The sequence below is a fragment of the Xiphophorus hellerii genome, chromosome 12 (assembly GCF_003331165.1).
Source record: "Xiphophorus hellerii strain 12219 chromosome 12, Xiphophorus_hellerii-4.1, whole genome shotgun sequence".
In the NCBI taxonomy this organism is placed as follows: Eukaryota; Metazoa; Chordata; class Actinopteri; order Cyprinodontiformes; family Poeciliidae; genus Xiphophorus; species Xiphophorus hellerii.
In genome coordinates this window covers 32,356,294-32,382,921 of record NC_045683.1, presented here as the reverse complement: position 1 = coordinate 32,382,921, position 26,628 = coordinate 32,356,294, and the positions used below count along the sequence as shown (strand labels likewise).

The following is a 26,628-nucleotide window of genomic DNA, read 5'->3' as shown; positions in this document are numbered from 1 at the left end:
TTTATTTTATTACACACACATTAGCTTATGTTAAATTTAATGTTTATGTTTGAATCGTCATTATTTTTCAATTTCCAACAAGTGGAAAATTATTCATCAAAAATAAACATAACTACAATCCCGTAGTTTTTGTTAATACTGGAATAATGCAGCTAATTGATGAAAGAAATACAACTTGCTAACTTTCCAGATTACTTCAGTCTCCATGAGGTCAATGGCAATAATAATTCAAGTTGTAAAGATGATCAGATGGTTCAAGCTATGCTTTGGGCTTCAGTTAATCCATCTCTCTCTGATTTGCAGTCATTTCTGATTCACTTCTGTTCGGTCTGTTCGAAACATCCATCTTCCCAGCCCGGAGAGACTGAAATGCATCTCGAAAATTCTGAGAACCAAAACAATACAGCATGGGGTCCAGACAACTGTTCACACCGGCTAAGATCCAGGTGGTGTAGTAGGCCGTCTCAATCTGCTGGAGAACACTGCATTCTCCCGGATAGAATTTCTTCAACACGACTCCCAGAGTTCGTACAATATTCAAAGGCAGGAAGCACACGCCGAATATAAGCAGGCACACACCTATCATCCTCTGAGATTTCAGCTTGACTTTCAGACCTTTGGCTGTGCTGATGTTAAGGTTTGTCAGTGTGTTTGCCAAGCGGCCATAGCAGATAGCAGAGACAGAGAAAGGAAACAGGAATCCAAAGATGAACAGGAAGAAGTTAATGATGAAGTAGAAATTGGTCAGATTTCTCTGATGGATGGAGAGACATTGACTGCTCCCTTTCTCTTTGCTGGGAGGGAGCAGGACTGCATAGATCAGAGCCTGGATTCCCAACAAACACCACACACATGCACAGAGTTTTCGAACAAAAGCCTTCCGCTTGAAGCGGCAGCTTTTGTTGAAGTGCACCACAGTAATGTAGCGATGGATGCTGATGAGAGTAAGAAATATAGTGCTGCCGTAAAAATGTGAGCTCAGCAGGGCGATCTTCACCTGGCAGAGGAAGTGGCCAAAGGGCCAGTCATTACCCATGGCGAAGTACACAGCCATCAAGGGGGTCACCGGAGTGGCGATGGCGTCACTTAGGGCCAGGTGGAACTGCAGGGTGGTTCCTGACGTCCAGCATGGAAAACGACAACAGAACACCCACAAGCTGAACATATTTAGGAGGAATCCGATGAAGAAGACCAGACACAGGAAGAAGGTGAGAGCAAAATGCTGGTTCTCTCCCTGGCAATCAGATGAGTTGTTGGTGGTTAGTGGTGTTGTGAAATCCCCAACACTAGTCACTTCCACCATGTTTTTTGTTGCAACACCTGTGAGCAAAAAGCAGGTTAGTGCTTTAGTATTATGTATTCTCCTGATTAAAATCTTAATATCTGGATCATAATAAGGTTGTAGGCTGAGCTCAAAAATGCAAAAACAAAGGCAGAAAGAACATATGCAGAGGAGACAGAACACTGAAACCTGCTTTCAAACTCAAACAGGCTGGTTACAAAAGTTGAAGACCATTTCCTTTTTATACTTTAAAAATAGAAATGAAAGTATCGAAAAGTGGTCAGCAGTTAGGGCAGGTTGATTATCTTAATATTCATTGAGGCATGCAAAATGTGAGTACCAATTTTGCATGCCTTTCAGTAGGCTGGTGGAGACATAATGTCCCTTTCAGTGGAATTTAAACCAATAAATTGTGCATCCATTTTTTTTTCAATGCATTTGAGGATTTTTACAGAAATTTTCAATGACTGCCTCACTGCTGTGATGGAACACTGTGAGAGGCTTTGCTTGTGCAGCTCAACAATCCCGCTATGTTCAAACAGAAACATTTGTGCATGGCTCCAGAAGAGTGGGAATATGGCACGAAAGAGATTTATGTGAGGATTTCAATTTTTTAAGTCAATAGTTTGAAACTTTTGATCAGTTGATGCACAGGAAATTTGAGTTTAAATGCAGGTTTGTCTCCTGATTTTTTTGTCTCTTGGTTCTGCTTTTTCTATTTGCATTTTGAAACCCTGCTGGTGATAATCTATCAGCATGAAATTACCATATTTGGATTTTCTTCTCTTGTCTTAATGGGAAAAATCAATTAGAGAAAGCAATGGAAAAGAGAAGGGGAAGAATACTTTCATTTTGGCATATTACATCGTATCCTATAGCTTGTCAACAAATAAACAGTTTCCCCCAACCCTAACCCTTGCTGCTCAATAAAGTCTATTCTATTCTATTCTATTCTATTCTAACACAAACACATGATGCATGTAAACTCACACCAAAGGGAATTCACATCAACAGCTCATTTCAGATGTGCAATTGAAAATTTTCATTGGTTGTTTAAAAACAATTTTAACAACTTTTTTTCATGATAGATTGGTAGATTTCTGACTGCGGACCAATATGCTTCCTCATCAGTTCATACACATATAATCTCTATGCCTTCTTCTTGTTGAAACCCATGTACTTAACCTCTGGACAGCAGTTTTTTAGTTCTCTTCCTGGTTTGATATTTTTGGAATTAAAGAAATAAATATATGTGACAACGCTCAAATATTAATGAATAGAGCCTCAGAAGATACTTATAAAACAGGAGAACTGTGACCACATTTAAAACCACGATACTTTACTATTTAGCAATAAAATTTTATGTATGTGTAAGCCTATTGCAATAAGCAATAAATTACTTCATTGCATGAATTAACGTGAATTGCGTGAATTAACAGGAGCTCACTAATTTTCATTCTGATGATTAAGATTCTTTGTTTACAGAGACTTCATAATCCCTTTTGTTTATGGTTTTGGTTGTGTGAGGTTTTATTTACTGTTTTTGGTGGTTTTGTTTCCCTTTTCTAAAGATTTAAAGTATCCTCCCATTCCAGAGTAAAGTGCTGTAAAATGTATTGATCTCTGAGAAGGCAAACTTGCATTATTTAAAAATCCTAATCAAAAGGAATATCTAAAATCCTTCAATTCTTGAATCCAATCTGTGGCAGCACGGAAAATGTATATATATTTTCCTTTCTATTGCTTATATCATTTAACATGCTTGAATGTTACAATTACATTTTTTTTAAAAATATGTAGTTAATATAATAACTTAATTTTTTTCATGAGCCTCCATCATTTGCTCTGGTCATTTGAACTAAAGCAGAACTGGCGAGTAGGGTGTTAAGTTGTACATTTTTCATTCTTTCTTTTGTTTTATTAATTGAAGTGAGTCAAAAAATCCCTGAATTAAGCACCACATTTTATTCCTGATTTGAGTGTTGTTACAGAACGGAGAAGCAATGCATTTACACCTAAAACCCAGCTGATCCCATCACACTTCCTCAAAGCAAAGTTCTGACATTTCACTGTGGTGGAATCGTGTGGCCACTCAGGCAGTTCACTTCAGTAAATCCAGGTTTTCAAAAAACAAGAAAGACTTCTATTAATATTGAAATGTTTTACATACAACCGGTTAAACATAAGACAAAGGATTTTGTTGGTGGTCATTTATCTTCTTGAGGAAAATTATCTAAAATTTCATGACTGAGTTTTCTAAAATTCTAGAAGTTATTACATGAGAAATTGTCCATACTTGTGCATAGCAGTTTGGACAGATGGATGTGACACTCTCAAACATTTGGAAATTGATCCCAGGATGAATCAGACTTGTGTAGCTGCACAATTCTCCTCCTGATATTTGTTGAATTTTTAAACATGTCAAACCAGAAAGCAGGTTGTTCCAGGTGTGGCCTCAAAATACACCCACAGTCACACAGTTTAGATACTGACTAAATGCATGTCAACTTATGAATTTGAAGAAAGCTAGAAAATAAATGTTTAAAAAATGTTTTCACATAGTTTTCTGGCATTTGGCAAATAGAAATATTATTTAAAATTGTAACTGATTTAAAATAATAGATGTTTGCTCTGATATAACCTTAGAAGAAAATGTCCTTTTATTTTAGTATATGATTTCAACTGTAAACAAGGAATTAAAGTTATAGCACAAAAAGTTGACCAGAACAAAGTTAATTTAAATTTGAACTAAAATATCATTGGTACCATTTCCCATCATGTAAATACAGAATCTGCCTATTCTCATCACATTTTCACGTGTTATTATTAAGCTAATATTTAGTGCATTCGTATTATTAAGGTGTTGCTATAAGACACATGAATACATCAACAGTCCTACTTGGATTTTTTTAAAACCTGGTGTCATTTGTAGATGCACCTGATAATGTAAAGGTCTCATCAGTACACAGCTGGATATTCTATAAATACTGCAACACTTTGGCTGAGAGAGGAAAGAATTCTGCAACAGCAGTGGTAAAAGTTATCTTGCATTTAATGAGGTTTTCACTCATTTTTTAATTTAGTTTGCATATGTAAATGATATGTAGCGTCTTATTTATTACAAAATAACATCCATTTCACCATATCAAATAAAACTCATCTGTTACCTATCAGAACTGATGTCGGTATCCGGGGAGACTCCCACAGATAACACTAAAAGTCCCCACATATATTTCACTCCATCCAGATTTAATTCAGTTCACTAAACATCTTTTAAGCTAAAATGTTTTACAGAACATTTGAACAAACATCGTTTAACTTCTAACTGCACCTGGTTCTTTGTATATAATAGTTTAGAAAGAGCTTACCAGGACCTGTTGTCAGGGTGAAAACCATCTCATCTGCCGCACTTGTCAGTAGCTGCATGGGAAGTTGCCAAATGAGTGTTTTTTTTCCTTCACATTGTGGGTAAGTGCTAGTGGTTTGCAAAATAATGTGATGCAGCACTGCTCAAGAGCTGAACCAGCGTCATACGAAAGAATATTTACAATTTATTTTGCAAATAACTGTTTATTTACACCACTGGCACAGATCAAATATTTCACACAGATAACCGAGTCATGTATGAAAATACTATATTTCTACACAAAAATGAAACAATTGTAAAAAAAACAAAAAAACATCAAAACGGAAAATACTCAGATGCTGAATCACAATGCAAGAGAGAAAAAACATCCTACAGAGGGTGACAGAGAGAAAAACTCATCCAGCACAGAAACGCATAACGTCCTTCTGGCCAGCAGCCAGTAACAGTATTTCCTCCCCAGCCGCCTCGGCTTGCGGCCCCCCTCAGACCGGGGTGGTTGGGGCAGAGGAGGAGGACGTGGTGGGCACCGTCACAGGATGCAGCCCCAGGTCCAGAGACGTAGGCTCGTCTGGGGGCGTCGGACTCTTCTTGTGGGCCTCCAGCTTCTCCGTCAGCTGACTGTGCAGCTCCTTCAGCGGATCACTGCACTGTCACACACAGCGTAGCAGAATGAGTCAGCATGCAGGGGAAAGCATGAGAGCTGAGCTCAAAACAGCTCCAAGGATCATAATCATCAAATATCTCCATTACTTTATGATACAGGGAGAGTTATTAGGGTTTACATTAAGAAACCTTTTAGAAGGTCAAATTAAAATCTGAACTTTCTGAAATGACAGATTTTAAAGGAACCTAACAGAAGGTGGACCATCTGACAGATGCTGCATTTCCATTACAAATAGAATTGTGTGAATTGAAATTACAAAAATATATTTGCTTAATGGAAACTTGGGAATTTTAGAAAATCTCACATTTTTCTATAAAAGTTTTTTGCGCTACGATGAGGTTGTTTTTCTGCCGTATCAAAACAGATGTACTTCACAGAACTGGAAAGGAAACACTTTTTTCCACAAGTCACAGGTGTTATTACTGGAGAAAACCACAAAATCAACGACAGGAAGCAGTGGAAGGATGATGGTTCGTTTTTGGTTTTTGGACAATGCTGGCTCCACCAGAGCTCTCACAGCGTCACACAGTTTATACAAAATTGTGTGTCATTCCAACATATTAAACCTTATGTAAAATCTCCCTCTGCAAATGTTGTAGCCACTCCTAAGTGTAAGGGGCTGGTCACTCCGACACTTGAATAAGACGCAGACGTCTCTGATAAATGATGAGCGCTAGTTCCATGGCTAAATTGTGAATATAATCTCATTTAACTGTTTACATCCTTTGATGCCATTATTTTTAATGGCTTATGTGAATAAACTATTCACATGTGGTTTTAATTTGATTTCTTATTTAATGGAAATCAAAAATTGCAAATTTGTGTTTTTTTTGACATTAGCAGAATGTAGACACAGATTTGTGGACATTTGTAATCAGGCCATTGGAACCATTGGTTCCTACATGAATAACGTCACACTTCCACTTTCCCCTGCCAGTGGCACTGGTGCATGGCAGCCTCTCCTCTGCCAGATTGCCCCAGGGCAGCTGTTGCTACTATTGCCACCATCAGTGTGTGAATGTGTGTGTGAATGGGTGAATGACTGAATGCGCTTTGGGGTCCTCTGGACTTGATAAAGTGCTATTCAGGTACAGGTCATTACCATTTCCGTGGCTCTAATCAGTCATTTATATTTAGATTTATGGTACAAAGGCTGAACTATGGAAACAAAGCCTGATAACATGTTTGAGCTGCAAAGCAACTCTGACACAAAGATAGACAGAATTACCTGTCCTCTGTCGTCAACCAGGATCTGAGCCGTCTCATCATCAGGTCAGCACTGTCCAGGACTCTGACCCATCCCTCATTGCATCATAGCCCACAGTTTTCAAGCATTTAACTTTAACCTGATCCAGAGCATCACATGATTCTGGGAGACAATCAATAACAATTTTCCGCAGTCACTCAGCAAATGAGGGAAAGGTAAGTGTGTGACATCTGGACTGAGTCAGATGTGGAGCTGTGAGTCTGGGGCTGCTGGTGTGAATTCTCAGAATAGGAACTTTGTACAGGCTCATAAGATCATGTAGGTGTTACTGTCAGGGCCTGAGACAGTCTGAGTCGGTGCTACTGCAAATCTCTGGGATGAGAAGAACTCAGGACAAACGTGACGGAGCATTTTTATTAAATTTGTAAAAAGAAAAAGTGTTAGCTATTATAGATCTGACAAGGTAACAATAGACAACTCTCTCAGTGTGTGCAGCCTCTGCGCCTGATCAGCCCTACCTTCATGTCGAGACCTAAGCATACTGAGACTTCCTGTTTACCCTAAATGAGCTGGAAGTGGAAACCGTGGAAACCATGCCTACCTGTTTTGGGGGCTCCAGTGTTTGCATCAGCGTTTCCAAATATGAAGGCAGCACTTTGTGGTGGAGATGCAGCAACATGCGCAGAATGTGTCTATGGACGTTTTCTTTACTGTGAAATAAACACACGCACACACACACACACACAGAATCGGTCACATGCGCTCCCAGGTAGAAAGCCATGAGTGAGAACGAAGCCTTCATCCCGTATCGAACAGCCAAAATCATTTAATTTCCTACTAAACCATTCTGGTCCCTCTGAATCTGTAAGTGGAAGCAGTCTTAAATAGAAATGACTAAAGCATGTGTAACCTCTCTACTATAGAATACAATTGTTGTTTTATCAACATGTGAATTAAACTTAGATTTCTTTAAAAGAAAATGGCAAACCTGAAAGTGAGGTGAAAAACTTCTGTTTGGAAAGTTTACAGATAGATGGAAATATTTCTCATTCATCTGTGACCTTATAAATAAACCTGTCACAATAAGATAAATTAAAATTAGCTCAATAACTTCCCTTTGAGTGATTATTTGTTTATTTTCCTCCTGTCTCTTTTTCTACCAGGCTGGATGACGAAACGCCCTGCCCCCTCCTTCCTTCAGCTGAAGCTTGATGAGGCAGTGTTTGCATTATTCGGTCATTATCACAATATTAGTTGAAAATGGTCTCAAAACACACAGCATAACTAGCTTATGACCAACTTTTAACATTAACGATGGAAAAACTAATCACTCTTCAGGATAGTGATCTCTGTACTAAAAACAGGAAGTGATGAAGAGGAAGAACCATATCTATATGGAACTTGAGGTGAAAGATGCATCTCATGTTTCCTGTTGGTAAGTCAGCGTTTCTGCAGTGTGAGGAGGAGCTGCAGGAGGAACAGACCAACTGATACACCAAGACTAAAACCATCACGAATTCGCTCGACACCAGCTGATACAAAACTAAACAGGTGGCCTTAAAAGTGGAGCCAGGCACATGCAGACAGTGAAGAGCCTGCTGTATGGAAGCCCTGACAGCACGAGTGTCAAAGTCTGGCTGGCAGGCCAAAAATGGCCAACAGTGAGATCACTCTAAACATCTACTATAATAACACTGCAAATCCCAGAATGCTCTGCTGGTGGGTTGGGGCATCAATCTGGACCCACAAGCCACCCCCTCCTCCTGTGCTAATGTTCACTAGCGACCTCATGCTAACATCAGTCCCATCAGCAGAAGAAGGGACGTCTGGCTTGAAACAGAATTCATCTCCTAAAACGATCAGTTTCATTTAAGACTTTTCAAAGCTTAAGCAAAAATAATTAACCTAACAGCTCATTAGAAGAAGTAAAGTAATTTCCCTGCTGGGATGAATAAAGTACTTCTATTCTATTCTATTTTATTAAGTAGTTTGTATTGACTCACATTATAAAGGGGCACTATTATGCAAAATCAACTTTTTTGAACTTTACATCTTTAATAATGTTAATCTCTCATCAAAAACATACCTAGTGTTGCCTTGATTCTTTCATGAATGTCTGAGAAATCCTTTAATCTCCACGGCAACCACTCAGTTGTGCAGAACACCTAGTTGGACCTAGCACTGCTTTAAAACTACCTTAAAACTGCAGGTCCTCCCCGGAGTTGCAGTTTCCAGACTTTTGTCTCACAGTTCATCCCTCCCAACTCTGCTCCTTCAGACTAGCCAGCAGCAATTAGCTGATGTGTAGTGGAACTACACATCTGCAGAGCTCGTTATAGGAGCTACTTCTCCTGAAATGTCGGTAAAAGCGTTAAAGGGTTAATAGAGGTGTGATGTTGTGATGACTTCCTGACAGCAGAGTTTCAAAACAAGCAGGAGTTTTTAAAGAGACAGAGGTCCAATTTCAAGAAATTTAATTAAGAGCAAAATTTATTATAAGTCATTGTATATGTATATGAAGCCTTTTTAAATTGCAAATTGAAGGTAACATAGTTACTGTATTGTGCTATAAAATGGCACTAAGTGCCTGGAAAATACACAATACACATATTTAACTTTAGGGAAGTTAAAGTTAAATATGTGTATGTGTAACTTCCTTAAAGTTAAACCATATTTAACTTTAAGGAAGTTAAATATGGTTTAAATAGTTGGTCTCTCGCTTCAACACCTTCAAATACAGTGTAGAGTAGACTTCATGATGGCTGCTGATGATGTTACAGATCCTGCAATTACCTCCAGAAAACATTTTAATCACGTCCCACAGCTAATGATAACATGACTGGATATTTGAGTATGTATGTATGACTCTGACCATGTGCTGAATAAGAAAATGAAATAAATGTATACTTGTGAATCTAGTTTCCAAATTATTGCTACAAGGAGTGGAAGTGATCATGGCAGCAGCGAGAGGGAACCAACCTGGAGAAGGAAGTAAGGAGGAATCCGTCGAAGACAACAGAGCAGAACTCCTCCGATCCAAACTCATCAGAGAGCAGGGTGAGGTGAGCAGTCAGCAGGTGCAGGAAGATGTCACCAAAAGCCATGTCATTGTAGGTCTCCACTACAGGTCAAACACACACACATATACACCCTCAGAGATGGGCAGACCCATGCACCGTCCAGGTCTCTAATCAAGAATTAAACAGAGAACTGATTGGGATGGTTATTCACCACCTACAAGCTTTCGGAAACGAGCAACGCTCACCCAGAGCAGGCAGCAGCCGCTGCAGAGCGTTTCTGTTCCTCAGCTTGGCGATGTGTAGAACATAGTAGAGCCCCATTTCACAGGCCACTCTGTTGTCCTGCAGGTATCTGAGGCGGGACACACACACCCTCACACACACCCTCCTTACTCTGCTTTATGTTTCTGTATGACATCACAAAAACTAACGAGTCCATGTGTTGGCTCGATGCACATTTCAGCAAAGGCTGAAATAGAAAAATAACTTAAACAGAAGTTGCTTCACATGATCAGCCTTCATCACCCCTCTGCCCCCCACTGGGCTTTACCTGATGAATGCGTCTGGCAGGTTGGTGGGGTACGTCAGGGAGCTTTTCTCCTCACTGGGAAGCTTCTGCTCTACTATGAAGGTGTGATCATCAACAACCACAGACATCATAGCAGGCAGGAAGCGGGTCACCACCTCTAAATCCTGATCAAAACAACAAACAAAAACATGAACAAATAGTTGAGTGAAAGGAAAAACTGCTAAGACGTATCATTGACATTTTTTGTCTTTCTTATATGATTTAGTCCTTATTTAACACCAGAGTCCTGGAAGATGATCAGAACCAGACTGAAAGCAGACTAACAAAGCAGGTATTTTAACGCCAACAGGCTGATTAACATAATTAACCTTTAAAAGTGAAAAGTGAATCTTTCATGATTCTCTACCAGACATCCATACTGCCTGAAGGCAAACACAAAAAGGCTTCATCTTCATCTTAATGCGGCTGGATTGTTGCGCTGCATGCCTGCATTGTGCCGTCACTGCTGAGGTCGGACATTTTACTGTTTTCTAAAAGGTCCTGATTTTTAGAAAACAAACCTGTGGAGGAGTAGGCCTCCGTTAGCTCCTTCCTTTGAGCATGCTGCGTGTTCTCCTGATCAAAAGCTAACAACAGGGATACTAAGGTTTAAAACCTGCATAAAATTCAGCAGTAAGAAATAATTGTCTTTCCCTTCTTTATGTTTGTAAGACAGTAGTATCTCTCTGTTATGATACAACCACCTGAACTATTATAGGCTGTTTATTCTTTTATTATCAGCCAGCAGAGGATCAACTGTACGCATCCCATGCAGTATCTGTCAAACCTTGTCATCTGCAGGTTTCCAAAGGATTTTCCCTGTCAGAACTCCATACTTTTCCCAGACACAAGTTTTTGTCTAGTATAAAAATTCACAATTAAATTTGTGGAGAACTCAGGCTGCAGAAACTGGACCAACATCAGATCTTTCCTCTAAACACATTCCGACATGTTGGATGTTTTTGTAAACATTCTTGTGAATACGCACCAAGCGAGGCTCCTTAAAGACCTGGCTGTCGATCATGTCCCACGCTCCCTGACCCAGAGACAGCATCCTGAGGAGCAGCAGCAGGTCTGGGCTGTCCTGTTTACACACACACACACACACATTACACTGATACTGTAGAAACAAAACAATAAAGTTAGAAACTGAAAAATATCTAAACAGTGTGTTGATAAAAAGCACAACTAATACCATCCATCCACACTCTATACACACACAAGCAGCTGGTGTAGTGATGGATTTGACCACCTGATGCCGTCAGCCACAAGAAGACACAATAGATTTTGGAGTTTGGAAGAATGCTGAAATATTCCTCAACTCATTTTGTTCAAACAGTTAAGAAAAGAATCATTTCCATTATCTAAATAAATTGAATTATTTTTTTCTTTGGTTGAGCCTCTTGCCTGGGGTGACTAGACCAACTGCTCCACCAGAAGTAGCTAACACTAAAGTGTGTGTGAGGCCTAATGTGACTGAGTGGCCTCACTTTACAATTTCTGTCTTTAGGAGAAAAAAAATCTCCAGATATTGAGTATCTGGGAAGCATTTACACACTTATTCATATTTCACATTCTGGGCTGTTCCAAATTGGATCAAGTGAATGAATTTTCTCAAAATCATCAAAAAATACCCCATTATGACAACGTGAAAAAATTTATTTTTTGTAGTATTCTCATCTTCTGAGACACTGAACTTTGGGTTTTTAGAAACGATTAACATCAAAATTACAAGGACTAAAATCTTGACATATTTCACTATATGTATGAGTATAATCCAAGAATCAGGAAGCATTGGAAAATATTTAGATTTTTTGAGCTGTTCTAGCATACTTTAGATGCAGCTTCAGGGAAAAGCTTTAAGAAGTTTTACATCCTGTTGTTATTTGTTAGTCGTCCTACATAAAGAGGCCGTTGTCTTTCAGACCGCCTCACCCTGGGTAAAGCGTCCTGACTCAGCAGCTCCTGTACGTTCCTGATTAAACTCAGAACCAGGGTGTTGCAGGCAAACGGGTCACACAGGATCATGGACAGATCTCTGGAACACACAGAAAATCTTTAGTGACAGACCCATCCCAGAGCAGACCCTGCTGGTGTGCTGAAGCCGTTGGTTACCCGAGGACCTGCTCCTGGCCCTTCTTCACACCGTCCAGGAAACCCTGCAGCTCTCTGGCTCGTTTGCTGTCCACAAACTTCTCCCGGATGCAGGCGTCCAGACACCAGGTGAACTGTGACGACAAACACCAACAGATTTAGCAGCGAAGGCAGAGCCGGCACTATTTGGCCGTGGGGGTTTGTGGGTGGGAGCTTGCCTTGTGGCAGGGGTCCACGGAGCAGATCTCACTGATGTCCAGGTCGTGCAGAGACATCAACAGCTCGGCTCTCAGTGTGCAGTAGTGGACGTTCCGCGTCCGCAGGAAGAGCGTCCGCAGGAACTGCAGCACCATGTCGTACAGCTTCACGTTCTTCCCAATCATCTGGGTCAGCTTTAGCACCACCTGCAGGCCAAAGAGAAGCGGTTCATAGAAAACCTCCTTGGGTCTTGAATTTCCTCTCTGTGGGTCAGCAGGACATTTTTAAACTTCTATGTTTAGTTTTTGATTTACAAGCACTGTTCCTGGTAATTCCTTTTGTTAGATCCTTGATATTAACTGTTTATTATAAACTCAACATTTGATAGCTTAATGCAGGGAGCAGAGTGCAGCCTGAAGGCAGGTCTGGCCGACTCACCTCGCCCTGGCGCCGGGTTTTGGGCGTGGGACTGAAGAAGTTGTGAAGGATGGAGAGGTCGCTGCTGAACAGGGCTGCTTCCTTCTCCACGATGTACTGCTTCAGAAGGGGGGACACCTCGTCCCCAAACAGAGCCTGGTTGTCCTGCCAGATCTGCCTCTTCACCTCCACAGCACACACCTTGTACAGCTCTTTGTCAGCCATGACCATCTTCAGCTTCTTCTCTGGTACCTGCAGAGTGGGATGAGGATAAAGATTGGGTCTTGATCTTTTCTTGTCAGCTTGCTGTTGCCAAAGCTGCGTGTTGCTGGTAGACATATATTTTTATCAGAGAGATTCAAAACCTCCATTTAATTTATGGGCACCTGGAGCAAACAGTAAGGAGTGAATAGAAAACGTTTCTCAGAACTGAGGAGGTTTCACCACAAGAACACCACCCTCCAGTTCCTGGCCTTCTCTCATGGCAGAGCAAAATGGGACAGTGGCCGACTTTAGGACCAATTTATTGGTGCACTCCTATAAACTGGGGGTGTATCCATTAAAATAAATCGGCCCAGAACTTTGGGAGATGGCTTTAAACTTACATATAACGCCAATTTTATTCCCTGATCTTTTCTATCTCAGCAAAGGGCTAAAAATCAGCCACTGTGCTCTTCTGCTCTGCTGTGAGTCTGACTGACAGACCAGGTCATGTCTGCATGTTCACATTTAACAATAAAAACCACCCAGAACTGGCAACTCTTGCTATTTTCAGCACCATTGCAAACAAAAAAAAAATCCGTATCAGCCAGAAAACAATAATCAGTGCAACCCTCCTATAAAAACTGAATATTAACAGATTTTAATATTGAGTTAAAAACTGATGGTATACTGAGCCATTGCAGATGGTATATTGTACCATCTAATATAAACTAAAACCCTAAAGCTGAGTGGATTTTAAGGAACATCTGAAAACTTTTGTATCTGTTTTTAATGGATGGCACAGAAAGACCTGTTAGACAGTTTTGCATCGCCAACGTCAGCAGGAAGTTGAAGTCTGGTTTCCTCACCTGACCGAAGGGAACAAACTGTTATGGCAACCTCACTGTTACCTGGTGGAGAGACATTAGCTTGGATGTCTCTAAGCAACAGTTTCATATGAGAGCTTACTTTAGGTAGATGCTTCAGCACCTGCATCACCACTGGCTGTATGGAAGGCATTTTCACCAGAGGAAAGCTCTTCTCCAGCAGCTCTTCAAGCTTCCCATATCTGGAAACAATGGAAAAACACAATACAATCATCGAATCAAGTTTTCTATTAGCTCTCACAGCGCTCCGCTCAGGAAGCATCAGAACCACGCCAGGACTCACCGGTCTTCATCCTTGCCCTCTGCAATGACGGCAACTTGCTCCATCAGCTTCTCTCGAAGCTCGTCGAAGACAGACTGGTGGAACTCCAGCCGCGGGGTCCCGTGAAGGTCGAGGAAGGGCAGAGCGGACTGCAGCGTCGGCAGCAGAATGCCGTTCTCCATCTGCAGTCAAGAAAGGCAACAATAACTTATATATCTGAACTGTACGAGTCAGTTGAACACATTCACCTCCTTACTGGAACATTTTTCACTTTTAATTGAGTAATATTGTTATGAGCTATCGCTACTCTGGCTACTCTACGCACCTGGGATAACTTCAGTGTATGAAATACAAGCTTGTTTCAACCAAACATGCATCAGACACAAATCTACAGTTTATGTTGAAGGTGAAAATTCTTCTTTCCACACTAGCTTTGTTGTTCTAATGTTGTTTTCTATCTGCTCACCATGCTGTGCCATTTGGAGGCCAGGTGAACATACAATAAACAGTAGATATCACTGGGAGTACACTACCCTGTTCTAACTTATATGCAAGCTATGTTGAAAGAAGTTATCTGAGAAAGGGTTTCTTCTGCCTAAATATGTTTTGTTTAGGCCTTTAAAATATCAGAATTTGGGAGAATTCAAATAGACGATTAAATTAATTAAATGAAAGGTTTCTCTAGATATTAGAACTTGTATCCAAGACATGGTAGCTGATGCTGGAGGAACTGTGGAGCAACTGTTGCCCATCACCCACACATTTTGGTTATGTCCTTATGTCAAAAAGTTCTGGAAAAAAGTATTTGATACTCTCAAAGAGATAGTCCAAGACAATATCCTACAGGTGCCCACAGGTGCCTGATGAAACCAGACCCACATCATATAAGATGTGGATCTTAAAAGTTTGGGACGTTTACAAAATGGAGCAAATTCCACATGTGTTCCATGTTCAGAGAGGCTGGTTCCTGTTGGTTAACCAGTGAAGTCAGGAAATTCACCTCTTAATAGTACACAACATGACAGAAGGAGTCCAACTGGAGGAAGAGGAAATGATGCTTGTGTTTGCTGTTAGTGCTTGTTAATGTTCTTATTCAACTATCATTTACGTGTACAGCAAATGAGAGCTTTCTCTGCCAATGCCTGGAAATCTACAAATAGAACTTATTTGCACCTTTGTCAAAAGGTATTTGACCATCAAACATTAAACATAAAAGTAATTACAGCATATCTGCAAGCGTTTCTGGACCAGAATATTGGTAAACAACAATAATAATAATGATAATAATAATTTTGCACACCGTGAAATGTAAAAATACACATTATAGGATTTTTCTAACAAGTTATGTCCCAATGTAAAACTTGGGACATAAACTACAAAAAACTTGTTTTAACTATTTGATCCCAAGTATACACATGGGATCTACTTGCTTTGAAAAAAAAAAGCATTACAATTGTTGTACAGCTGCATCTAAGACGTTGGACTAATTACTAATATTAATACTTCTCTAGTTTAATAAAAACGGTTCCTTTCTATCTCAGGCAGTCATCTAAACCAGCAAACCTCAAACACCAGCGGTTACCACAGCAACTGCTCAGAATAATTTATGGATTTTTGAAAATTCATAACTTTCCAGGATTTTCTCTGAAATGCACCAGATACATAACATAAGACCCGCTGAGCTGTCGTGGTCACCTGGAACTGATCAATGGCTTTGAGAGGCTCTGTGCAGTTGGTCAGAGTTTCCTTTAAGTCCTCGCCGTTGGCTATCCCGAGCTCCGGCAGGCCCGCGAACATCCTGGCTCCGCTTTGATCCGTCACCCTGGAGCTGATGCAGTAACGAGCTTTCCGGGCAGGATTCCTGGAGCAAAACGGCTAAACGATCCCTAGAAACCGCACAAAACAGTAGTGAAGTCCACTAACAGACATAACTTCCCTTATGGTAACACAAAAACACTCCGTCGAAAACACTTGCTAAGCAAACGTTCCGGTAATTTTTTTCTGTTTGGGTCTTAGTGCACTACCTGTTTAGTGCGCTAGAGGCACACTAGTGCACCATACAGACCTCATTCGTGGCATATATAAAATGGCCCTAAAGCATGGAAGGAAACGGGCAGACTGTGTTTTTCTTTATATGTTCTTTTTATTTCAGATTTTAATGAAATGCTGCATATCATTTGTAAAAAATACAATTCCATTAATCGTTATATTCATGTAAACATATTCTAGGTTTGCAAAGCAACTATTACCATAAACGAAAAAAATAAAAAACATAAACTAGTACAGTATAATCAAATCTGCTCCTGATTTTTGATCAAATCTAAAACCACATTGCACAGATTGATTTGGACAGACTTTATATGGAACTTGGTTAATATGGGATGTGGGTGTAAGAAAAGGTAGGATGCCATTAATTTTAAAGACTCTGCTAGAAAATACATTTTAGTATGTTGTCAAGCCACCTTGCCCCCCCCCCCCCCCCCCCCCCCCCCCCCCCCACACACACACACACACAAAACACACACACACACACAAATACCTGTCTCCTAATTCTAAAATAACATGACCGGCACAACTTCTAGGGAATTATTCAGTAAACTTAAGAGACTAGAGTGGAACTCTGTAGGATGTGTTATCTCTAGTGTAAAGTTAATAGTATTTCAGAAAAATAACATCATATCTGAACATGAATCACATACTGTAAATAATGGAACTAAAACAACAAAAACAATAGAAAAGGTTTTGGAGTGCCTCAGCAAACATAGCTGTATGGAGCAAATACGTTTCCATAGCAGCACATACAATTTGTGAAGTATATCTAATATAATTGTAATATTAGATCATTAACAAGGATCAGTTGAATTTTGCAAATATCAACCAAAATAAAAATGTAGAATTCCCTTGGCTTTTAAAATTGCTTCTCATGCTTCTAATTTTTCATATGGAATACTGTCTCTTCTAGTCATTTGCATTTCTGTAGATCATCAAGCAATATACTAGTGCAAATAAAACAAATGCAATAAAGATGATGATGATGCCCGTCCAAGGCCCTGAGGGGAGGGCCTTCATCATGCTAAGACTCTCTGCAGGCACTTTATTGCTCACTTCGAGCATGTATCCCAAAGCCCATCCTACTGAAGCTCCTGCTGCCTGTAGAGACACAACATTTGAGTCTCAGTGAAATCAGAGCAGAGTGTTACAGCAAATAAAAACCATCATGCTGTTTATTCTGTTTACATCTTACATCTTTCTCAAAAGAAACGTGAGGAAATGAAGCTTCATCAAAATGGTACCCATTGGTTAAGAGGACTTGGACAAAATTAGACATGGAGCAGAGATTCTTCATGTATTTCATGTATTTCTCTGTCAAATTTGCCTTGTGAAGAAGCTGTAAATAGAAATACAAGAGTTTTTAGATTCAATCAATCAATCAGTCAATCAATCAATCGATCAATTGATCGATCGAACGATCAATCACGTTTATTTGTATAGCACATTTCAGCAACAAGGGAGTTCAAAGTACTTTACATCATAAAAACACAAAAATAAAAAGTCATAAACCAGAGGACCTGAGTGGTCTGTAGCATAGTTGAAGCCTAAGATGTAGCTTTTTTTTAACAGCCTGTAGTTCATGGCTGAAGATCAGTACCTCAGTGATGGTCATATTGCAGATGAGCTTGGCTGCTTCCACTGCATGACTGGGAGATGTGAGGGCTATGTTGGTGATATCTTTGATGTATTTCTGTGTGTGGTAGAAAGCTGAGAAAGCCTGTGGAGAAACAATGCAGTGTGACAACCAGAACCTCATCTAATCAAACCATTTATCATCTAAAGCCTTCTCGAAAAGGCCCAAATGGACAAAAAGGCTGTGCAAAATAATAAGGGGAAAGAGAAAAACAGAGAAAATGAGAACATTAAAAATAACCATGAGCAACAGAACTTAAGCAGTAAAAGGAGCAGACATCAGATAGTGTGGAAGCGAGGGATCTGAACCCTTTCCTGTGTCTAATGGAATCACTCAAGGTGATCTTTATGCCAAACTCAATTACTGTAAGACTGTTTGTGGTGATTAATGTTCTTGTTAATCACTTAATGAATTCTGATGATTTGGTTAGTCAGATGTGCATATTCTGGTTACACATTTTTTTTTGTTTGAATCAATCTGTAAATGTTGCTACCAGCGTTCAAGCAACACATCAAGTTAGAACAACTCTAATGGCATTATTCTGCTGTCTGTCTGTCAGGGTTCAAATGATTTATGACAACAGAGACTAATGCTTAACTTAAGTCTTAAAGCATCAATCACCAAACTGTGTCCAGTGTCCATTTTTGTAGGCGCAGTAAAGATAAAAAAAGCAACACTTTCAGATTGTTGATGAACACTAACATATTTGCTTTTGTTCATATCTCACCATGAAGCTTCCTGTCACTCTGGGCTGAAACACTCCGTCGAAGGAACACATCGAGTAGGAACAGTTGCTAAAAGTGAAGATCTCCGTTACGTTGTTGACACACTGCTGATAATTTCCTGAGCCCACCACTGTTACATTCCTCTTAGCATCCAAATTGGCTGGTTTGTATTTCTTTGTGCAAACAGAATCAAAGACATCTTTCCCAAGATTTATAGAAATATTAAACTTTGGTGGGTAGCAGGGGTTGATTACTTGATTTGACACAGCTTGAGTCTGAAAGGGGAAAACAAAGATCAACATAATAAAATATGAGTGAACAGCTAAAAATGGTCAGTTTGCTTTTACAACTGTTTTCTGGGCTACAGTAGTCGTATAAAATAGTGAACCATACAGGGATTAGCAATGCCTTGTGGGAAATTCAGATTCAACAGACTCTACATGCCTCACTTTACACATACAGCAATTGTTAAAGTTTATAAGTGTTCAATTAGAAAAACACCAAATATCTGTAGCATATTTCAAAGGTCTACCAAGAGGAAAGAAGAGAACCAAATTAACAATATGCCTGCTTAGCTTTGAAGATGCATCTGAAGGAACTTCATGACACCTGGACCAAAGCAAATGTCTTTCAGACAGATGAAATCAAAGTGGAAATGTTTGGCTATAATGCACAGCACTCAGTTCTTTGAATACCAAGCAAATCACATTAGACCTCCTTTAAACTGTTAAGCACAGTAATGGAGAGACAATGATTTCAGCTGGTTTTTCAGCCACCAGACCTGATGCAGCCAGGAACCCTCCAATAGACATCATTTTGCCCTTTGACAAGTGTGCTTTCAGACCATGCAGAATTTATAGTAGAACCAAAGGGGCATAGTCTTTGATTTAAAGCAAGATCCTCATACAGAACATGCAAAAGCACTCAGTGCTTTAAAGACAACAACTGTTGCCTTTAAAGCACTCATTTCTCAGACCAGGCAGATCCTGGAGGATAACTGCTTTTCTCTGCTCTCTGAAGCTGCAACACAATCTGCACAGCCTGTTCAGTTCCTGTTCTGCACAATCTAGCAATTGCTCTAAAATTCTGCCTTTCATAGTTATGGATTTGTTACCGGCTCCCATAGTAGATTGGGGACTTCAAACTCCAATGCTATGTCACACTTAAAGAACCCATGTACAACATGGTGCACAGCATGATCTAAAGCATAATCTGAAAGGAGCCACTGTGTTTTCTCTCTAATATTCTTGAGACCATGTGAGACCATCTGTCTGACAGCTGAGACTTGGCTGTATTTTCTGTAGGCAATGAAGCAATGTTGCCTGAAAAAGTGGGCCTTTCCTGTTAAAACAATGTTAGCATTATGAGGCTATACAGAAAACCACTAGTTCATAAACTGCTAAAAGTTGCTCTCCAAGCGAACACATTTTTAGGTGTACTCTGCGTGTCACACTATTCTTTTTGGGCCATATCTTTGTTTTAGACCTCTTTACATGGTGGAGTGTTTTGTGATAAATGGACACAATTAGAATAAGAGTGTTCTGTCTTTTTATCAGGACAGTAGGTGAGAAAAATTAAACTTTACAACAGTGATACCTGGATAAGATGAGCCAGGAGTCTCTTGAGGAACTGGTCTTGACCATAGCACAGGAAGCTGTGTGTGTACAAAGTGTAGGTATTTCCATAAAGGGTCAGCTTCATCTGACTCTCTAGGTTCTCCAAGTTTTGCGAGGTCTCGAATGTAATCTGAGTGGAAGCTCCACCTAAATCCAAAGCTCCAATTGTGTTTCTTCCTGGATTCAGCCAATGTCCTACAAAACCATACTAAAAAGGCAGAAAACATTGTATTAAAAATCCTTAGTACAGAAATTGATGACAGTCAGTTTATGTTACAAAGTTTTATCTATAAAACTTTGTAACAGAATCATTACAAAGTTAGAATTATTTCTTCCTTTCTCCTTTTATTGACTAAAAATAAGCTGAAGCAATCATAATAGCATACTGCAAGTTAGTGCAGTAGATATATTTTTTGATTTTGCTTTAGAATTTTCCAGTCTGACACTCTGGTTACCTTAATGAAGTTTTCAAGTAAGTAGTTGACGGTGACCCAGCCAAAGGCGCCCTCTTCTTGCCCACTCAGAATTTTGGCCTCCTTAAACTGGAAAGGGTAGGAGTTCAGTTTGTTTCTGACTTCTTTCAGGACCTGCTCAGACTCTGTCGGATTGATTTCTCTATGACAAATGAGGAGTAATAAGGAAAGAATAAGAAATCTTTAAAGATGCTTTTTGATGTGCACTTGAACGTGTAATCAATGGAGTGATTCAAAGAAATTAGATGTTGTATTTAAGGAACCATAGACTAACTTGAGGAGCCTCATCCCTGCTGTGGCACCCAGGCACAGGGGAGTCTGCTGTTGTCTAGATTTGGGAATTTTCTTCAGGGCGTGATTCATACACTCCTCCAAACTCTTGGCAGCATCACCTGGTTTCCCGGCATAGCTGGATATCCCGCCACCTGGGCAAGATGAAGACAGCAGCTGTTCTTAGAGACAAACTCAGAGTGAACTTCATAAAGTTTGCACTTCTGTATTCTAAAGGATAACATGTGGTTTCCAAGAAAATCAGAAACAAACTTGAACAAGAAGGAGAAGAACTGAGAGTGACTAAAGTGCCCACAGCTGAAGTGGACCTTTAGGAAGTCAAGTCTTTCACAAGACATTGCAGTCTTGTATATATATATATATATATTCTGTATATTTATATTCTGACTTGATCATTTTGATCTGATGACACCATGGAAGTGAAAGCGGCTCTTCCTTCCCCCTGAGAGAGGGGGAAGACACGAGGCAAAGGTCATCAGGCCGGGACTCGAACCTGCGACAAGAACTAATGCCTCTCTCCTTACATCGGTTGTGCTTTCATGCGAGTTCTCTGACTTCATGATCTTGATGCAAGACATTCAGAGTGAGTACCAGCTTCTGTCTGCAGGCAGCATTGACCATGAGAAAGACCTACCGAGCACTGACTGAGAGGACGTGACAAAGTATAGTTGGTATTGAACAAAAAGTGGCAGTGGTCAAACATTATGTCCAAACATAAACTTTCAGTCGGTCAGTTTTGGTTTGCTGTTTCAGCATGAAGTGCTCACCTTTTGCATGACATTCACTGTGCTGGGTAACAATACCAGTGCCATTTTGCTTGTCAGCTGGCCATTTGTAGATGAACATGGAGGTGTGGGAGGAGCCGGCATCCAGTACAATCCCATACTGAAAGAGGCGAAGCATTTAGTGTCAAAAGCGTTTAGGAAGAGGTCAAACAAAGACTAAATGTCTTTTGTCAGCTTTCAGTTCATTTAATTTATTAAAATTGTTATTTTACTTTCATAAACACTGAATTCATTTTAAATATACATCTTGCTCTGTGAAGCACCTTGTTCATGAAGGCCTTTTAAGTGCACTTTAATTTCTGGTAGTATATTAAATGTTCCACGTCCACATTTAATTTGAATTACTGGCCAAGGTGGGTAACCAAAGTACGTACTTGAGTAATAGTAGCATTAGTTTATTTTACACCAATATAAGAATGTAAAAAAAAAATTAGCCATCCAAGTTAGAGAAAAAAGTATTTGATAAAAAGCCAACACAGGTAACTGATATGAACATCTGATTTAATCTGTACAAATTGATGCAATCTAACATTCACAGATATATATTTATCTGCCCATTTTAATCTTTGGAATAATAATAATAATAAAAAAAACTATCATCAATATTTTCTTATAAAATAACAAATTGAAAGGTCATCTGTAGGTGTGTCTGTCTGGTAATTTTTGGTTATAATAAATTTTTCTTTCTTTTAGTGAATTAACAGGAGGCTAGTAAAGTAGACAGAGACTCATACTCAGATAATAGTGAAATTACTTCAATATAACAACTTTAGAAGAATCAAATAGTACGGTACTGTAAAACTACCCCTGGAAGAATTCCTTTTATCACAAATGTATACGCAACTGAGTAAAGGCAACTGGTAACTACCCACTGTGACTACTGGTAGAGTCATTATGGCGGCGAATGTGGTTTGAGCTTAATGATTAGTGTAGGTGTTGTTTTTCCCTTTGTTGTATTTAATGTTCTGTTCCATCATTTCTTTTGTCTTAGTTTATTGACTTAGAGTCTGTTTTGTTACTTTGACCTCTTTCATAAATTTATTTATTTTCCCTTTTTGCTTTGAAGAAGTAAAAAAAGAAAGAAAAACATTTGTACAAAGGACTTATTAACTGTGTGTGCTTCTGTACTGTCTATTACAGTGATTTAGCACATCCATCCATTTTCTATACCCGCTTGTCCACACAGGTTGCCAGACGGGACGGTGCCTGTGTCCAGCTGTCTCTGGGCGTGAGGCTGAGGACACCCTGGACAGGTCGGCAGTCCATCACAGGGCCACACAGACACACAGGGCAAACACCCCTACACCCCCCCCCCCCCCCCCCCCCACACACACACACACAAACTCACACCTGAGAACAGTTTCAGGTAAATCAACTGATCCAACAGTGGTGTTTTAGACAGGGCTCTATTTGCAGCAGAAGATTTTATTCATGCTGTGAAACTCCTCCTCAGTTTTTGACACCTAGCTGGGGTAAAGCAGGATGTGGGTTAGTCGTGCTGTTCCAGTTAGTCTTCAATTGATCTTGCAGGTCAAAATGGTGAACCTCAGACGAAAGAAAAAAGTGCCAAATGTCTCACTTACTGCTTTTGCAAAGTCAACCAGTAATTTTTTGCAGGGGCTCAGCTCATTACCAGGGTTAAACATGTAAAAATGGGACAAATGTATAAATTTGATTCTCTGCAATTAATTTGTACAAGTTGTCTCTGAGATGGAAAAAAAGAATATAGATCTGATTACCTGAGCAATGGAGTGCAAAAGCTTAGCAACTGTTTGTTGCTATGCTTCAGTTTGTCTTTGCTTCTTGTCAAGTCTCTTTAACTTCCTCGCAGAAGACCTTTTGACTTTTACAAGATGTAAGGCATCTACAGTGTCAAACTCAAGACCTGTGGGCCCAATTCTGCCTCCCAGGACTATTTCAAGATAACAGTTGTGTGCTTCAATATTAATTTACCAGTGAAATCACATCAGTTTTTATTTGTCTAATAGTGCTAAATTACCTTTGAAAGTACATCAGAGTAGTTTAACATTACTTCAATGTTAAAATATTCTTAATTTTCAGAAAAACTCATCGAATTCAGAGAAAGCTATAACATGTTAACATTTTGGTTTTATTAATATATTCTGCCACCATCGGCACTTTGAGGACATTCATGAGTTTGATTTGGCTGAAAATTAAAATGACTTTGACACCCTTGATCTACAGCGTCTTGCAAAGATAGTCACACTTTCATCATTTTCATACTTTGTCGGGTTACAACAGCAAATGTAAATGTTTATTTGTAGAAATTTTAATGGATAAATCAGTGCAAAAAAAGTAGATATAGTGAAATATAGGCACAGACACATGGCTTTCTAAATTCTTTCAAAAGCAAAAATTAAAAAAGTTATTTTCCATGTGTATTCATCCTCTTTCAGTGAAAACCGTTTAATAAAATCTAGCAAAACCAATTTTCTTCCGTTGTCATCTAACTAACTAGACTGTGTCTGTGTAATTTATTCTCAGTATAAATGTAGCCTCACAGCCTCAGACAGCATCCTGAAGACCAGCTGACATTTCAGAGAAGTTGTGAGAGAAGTTTAAAGCAGGCTATATAATAAAACTATGACCTAAGCTATGGGCATCCCACAGTGCTTGGTCAATCCACCATCTAAACATAGAAATAGTGCAGCACAGCTTCCATTTTGTTCCATGAACAACATGGAAGAAAACCTGTTGGAGGCTAACAGAGACTGAATGATCTTCCAACAGAATGATGAACCTGTATCTGGAACTGCAGCACATTACTTCCCAGTAAACCATTACTAATGAAAATGCAAGTTATTTGTGCCATTAGTTTCCTTCCCTTTCACAACTCTGTATTACACTGTCATGATTCATTACATAACGTCTCAGTAACACATACTAATTAGCAGCTAGTTGGCTCCAAGTGAAGACAATGATCCAGGGTGTTAGGTGATTGACTTCTCTAATTGACTCGATGTTTTGACTTGATTTACTAAGTCAAAAAGGAAACTTACATGGTGGTTGGCAAAGAAACAGCAGAAGAAAATAACAAGGAGCCAACGAGGATTAACACAATTCAAAGAGCTGAGATACTGTGGGAGAAGTGGAAGTAGCAAAAGAACCACCTGTGTCCCCAATCACAGGTGAGTGCGGACACTCACCTGCGAGGAAATGAGGCAACGAGGCAATCTGGGAAGAGGAGAAAGAGAGGAGAGAAAACAACAAAGCTGAGTTCCAAGAAAGAGAGAAGAAAACACAACTGAGACACAGAAGCCACATAGGAAATGAAAAAAGCTGAAACTAACAGAAATAATAAACAGAAAGTAACACTAATGTAAAAAAACAAAGCTAGAACTCAAACAATGATGATAAATTGACAAAAATAAGAAAAAAACGAAAATGGCAAGATCTAAGCAAATAAACAATAAAGAAATGGTGAAAGCAGAAAGACAAATGAAAATCCAAACACCTGCAGATGATAAAATCAAGTTTGTTGTTGTAATGTGACACAGATAGGAAAACATTTGCAACCAACTGAGATGTTATGAGACTCAAATAAATACTCTTCATTTATTTAACCCCCCAAAAAATGTGTACATATTTTTGGAAATAATACTAGAATGCAGGTTTAAAATAACAGTTGCAATAGAGATTAATCAATAATACTGAAAGAAAACCCACCATGTTATCTGCAGGCATCGTCACCTCTTTTGCTGGAAGGACTACCAGCAAAATCCCAATTATTGCCAGAATCACCAGCACAGCAGCGCCGATGATTTGGGCGCGATAGCGACTCATAGCTGAATGCTGCTGCAGGCTCTGTGTGGCTCACGGCTCTGCAGCATAAACTGTCTTTGCAAATTTATTTCCGTGGCTTTTTGACTCATTCTTTGCACATTGTGCTTCCTCTTTCCACCCCCAGACCTGCTTTCACAACCAGGTTGTATGCATGCTATTGACTAGTCATCAAAACTTTCCCCGAAAGACCAAAAAGAGTTCTTTTCAGAAGAAACGGCTAGATGTTAAAAAAAACTGTGGGCACCGTGAGGGAGGCCTGCTTTCTGAGACAGTTTAGAGCAGGATTTTGTGTTGACGTCCAACATGGTGCTGTTTGAGGTACACCAAACCAAGTCTGTTTAGTTGTTCAGTACCTCCACCGTTTGGCGCAACGTGAGCCGTCCAGTCCTTCCAAACAGACTCCAGGACCTGTCATGGATGGTGGCTCATGGGATCCTGCCGGTCAGAGCCGTCATGCACTCCCGCGGCATGTCTGCAACGTCCATCTGCCCCCGACCCGGTTGTGGCGCGCCGGAGTCGGTGAGGCCCCTGCTGTGGGAGTGCAGCGCTGCTGTGGACCTGTGGGCGAAAGCCGGCTCCTTGCAATTCCCACACTTGCCAGCAAGGGAGGTCCTCCATGTACAGCTAGCGCTGTACGGGGTGAGCCAGCTGAAAATGACTAAAAAAGACTTCGCTGAGAGGTGGCTCACCCCAGCCACCATCAAAGACGCCATTTGGACCTCCAGAAACTTGCTGGTAAGTAGGCGCAGGCAGATGCCCCCCGTGGCTGTGATCCGGATGGCAGCAGCAACAAAAGAGACATAAAGGGCTGCAGGTGGCGCGCCAAGGACACAGCCACCAAGAAGAATCGCCTGCGCCTCCGTGGACGAAGGAGCCGGCGCTACACGAGCAGAGGTCCAAGCAGCGGCGGCCTGGCTCTCCGGGTGAGGCAGGAGGGAAGGAGCTTCAGGGCAGGTTTCCCCTCTGAGCACCAGCGCTGTCTGGAAGGTCGGGACGGCTCCGGACTTGGGAGGGAGTCACCCCGGTCCTGCTCAACTTTTAACACACAGAGATTTTCTGTTTTATACTCTTGTTCTTAGCCT

At 40.1% G+C, this 26,628-nt stretch overlaps 3 protein-coding genes across 3 annotated transcripts; all 3 read right to left on the bottom strand.

Annotated features, from left to right (window-relative positions):
* Nucleotides 1–8: 8 nt before the first annotated feature.
* Nucleotides 9–4,728, bottom strand: LOC116730174 (P2Y purinoceptor 4). The gene is made up of 2 exons (XM_032579196.1): nt 4,651–4,728; nt 9–1,320 (listed from the first exon to the last, which is right to left on the bottom strand). The coding sequence occupies exons 1-2, from the start codon at nt 4,706–4,708 to the stop codon at nt 278–280; spliced, it is 1,101 nt and encodes a 366-aa protein (XP_032435087.1). The 5' UTR covers nt 4,709–4,728; the 3' UTR covers nt 9–277.
* A 104-nt stretch (nt 4,729–4,832) lies between these two features.
* Nucleotides 4,833–15,964, bottom strand: nelfb (negative elongation factor complex member B). The gene is made up of 13 exons (XM_032579195.1): nt 15,863–15,964; nt 14,189–14,349; nt 13,988–14,087; nt 12,839–13,069; nt 12,421–12,606; nt 12,224–12,336; nt 12,044–12,146; nt 11,097–11,192; nt 10,091–10,233; nt 9,786–9,892; nt 9,500–9,641; nt 7,122–7,230; nt 4,833–5,296 (listed from the first exon to the last, which is right to left on the bottom strand). The coding sequence occupies exons 1-13, from the start codon at nt 15,962–15,964 to the stop codon at nt 5,132–5,134; spliced, it is 1,758 nt and encodes a 585-aa protein (XP_032435086.1). The 3' UTR covers nt 4,833–5,131.
* Nucleotides 15,965–17,034: 1,070 nt separating this feature from the next.
* Nucleotides 17,035–25,604, bottom strand: LOC116730456 (ectonucleoside triphosphate diphosphohydrolase 2-like). The gene is made up of 9 exons (XM_032579704.1): nt 25,430–25,604; nt 21,725–21,842; nt 20,941–21,091; nt 20,649–20,808; nt 20,174–20,401; nt 18,580–18,852; nt 17,817–17,936; nt 17,412–17,555; nt 17,035–17,317 (listed from the first exon to the last, which is right to left on the bottom strand). The coding sequence occupies exons 1-9, from the start codon at nt 25,544–25,546 to the stop codon at nt 17,126–17,128; spliced, it is 1,503 nt and encodes a 500-aa protein (XP_032435595.1). The 5' UTR covers nt 25,547–25,604; the 3' UTR covers nt 17,035–17,125.
* Nucleotides 25,605–26,628: the final 1,024 nt, after the last annotated feature.

What these genes read in the sequence shown, in the direction of transcription:
- LOC116730174 (XM_032579196.1), bottom strand. Translation starts at nt 4,708, where the DNA reads ATGCAGCTACTGACAAGTGCGGCAGATGAGATGGTTTTCACCCTGACA. An exon ending in CACCCTGACAACAGGTCCTG is followed by an intron (nt 1,321 to 4,650) that starts GTAAGCTCTTTC and finishes TTTTGCTCACAG; the next exon opens with GTGTTGCAACAAAAAACATG.
- nelfb (XM_032579195.1), bottom strand. Translation starts at nt 15,964, where the DNA reads ATGTTCGCGGGCCTGCCGGAGCTCGGGATAGCCAACGGCGAGGACTTA. An exon ending in CCGTGGACCCCTGCCACAAG is followed by an intron (nt 12,337 to 12,420) that starts GCAAGCTCCCAC and finishes TTGTCGTCACAG; the next exon opens with TTCACCTGGTGTCTGGACGC. An exon ending in CTCCTTACTTCCTTCTCCAG is followed by an intron (nt 7,231 to 9,499) that starts GTTGGTTCCCTC and finishes TTTATTTCACAG; the next exon opens with TAAAGAAAACGTCCATAGAC.
- LOC116730456 (XM_032579704.1), bottom strand. Translation starts at nt 25,546, where the DNA reads ATGAGTCGCTATCGCGCCCAAATCATCGGCGCTGCTGTGCTGGTGATT. An exon ending in CGATGCCTGCAGATAACATG is followed by an intron (nt 21,843 to 25,429) that starts GTGGGTTTTCTT and finishes CGCCTCTTTCAG; the next exon opens with TATGGGATTGTACTGGATGC. An exon ending in ACGTTTCTTTTGAGAAAGAT is followed by an intron (nt 17,318 to 17,411) that starts GTAAGATGTAAA and finishes GTGTCTCTACAG; the next exon opens with GCAGCAGGAGCTTCAGTAGG.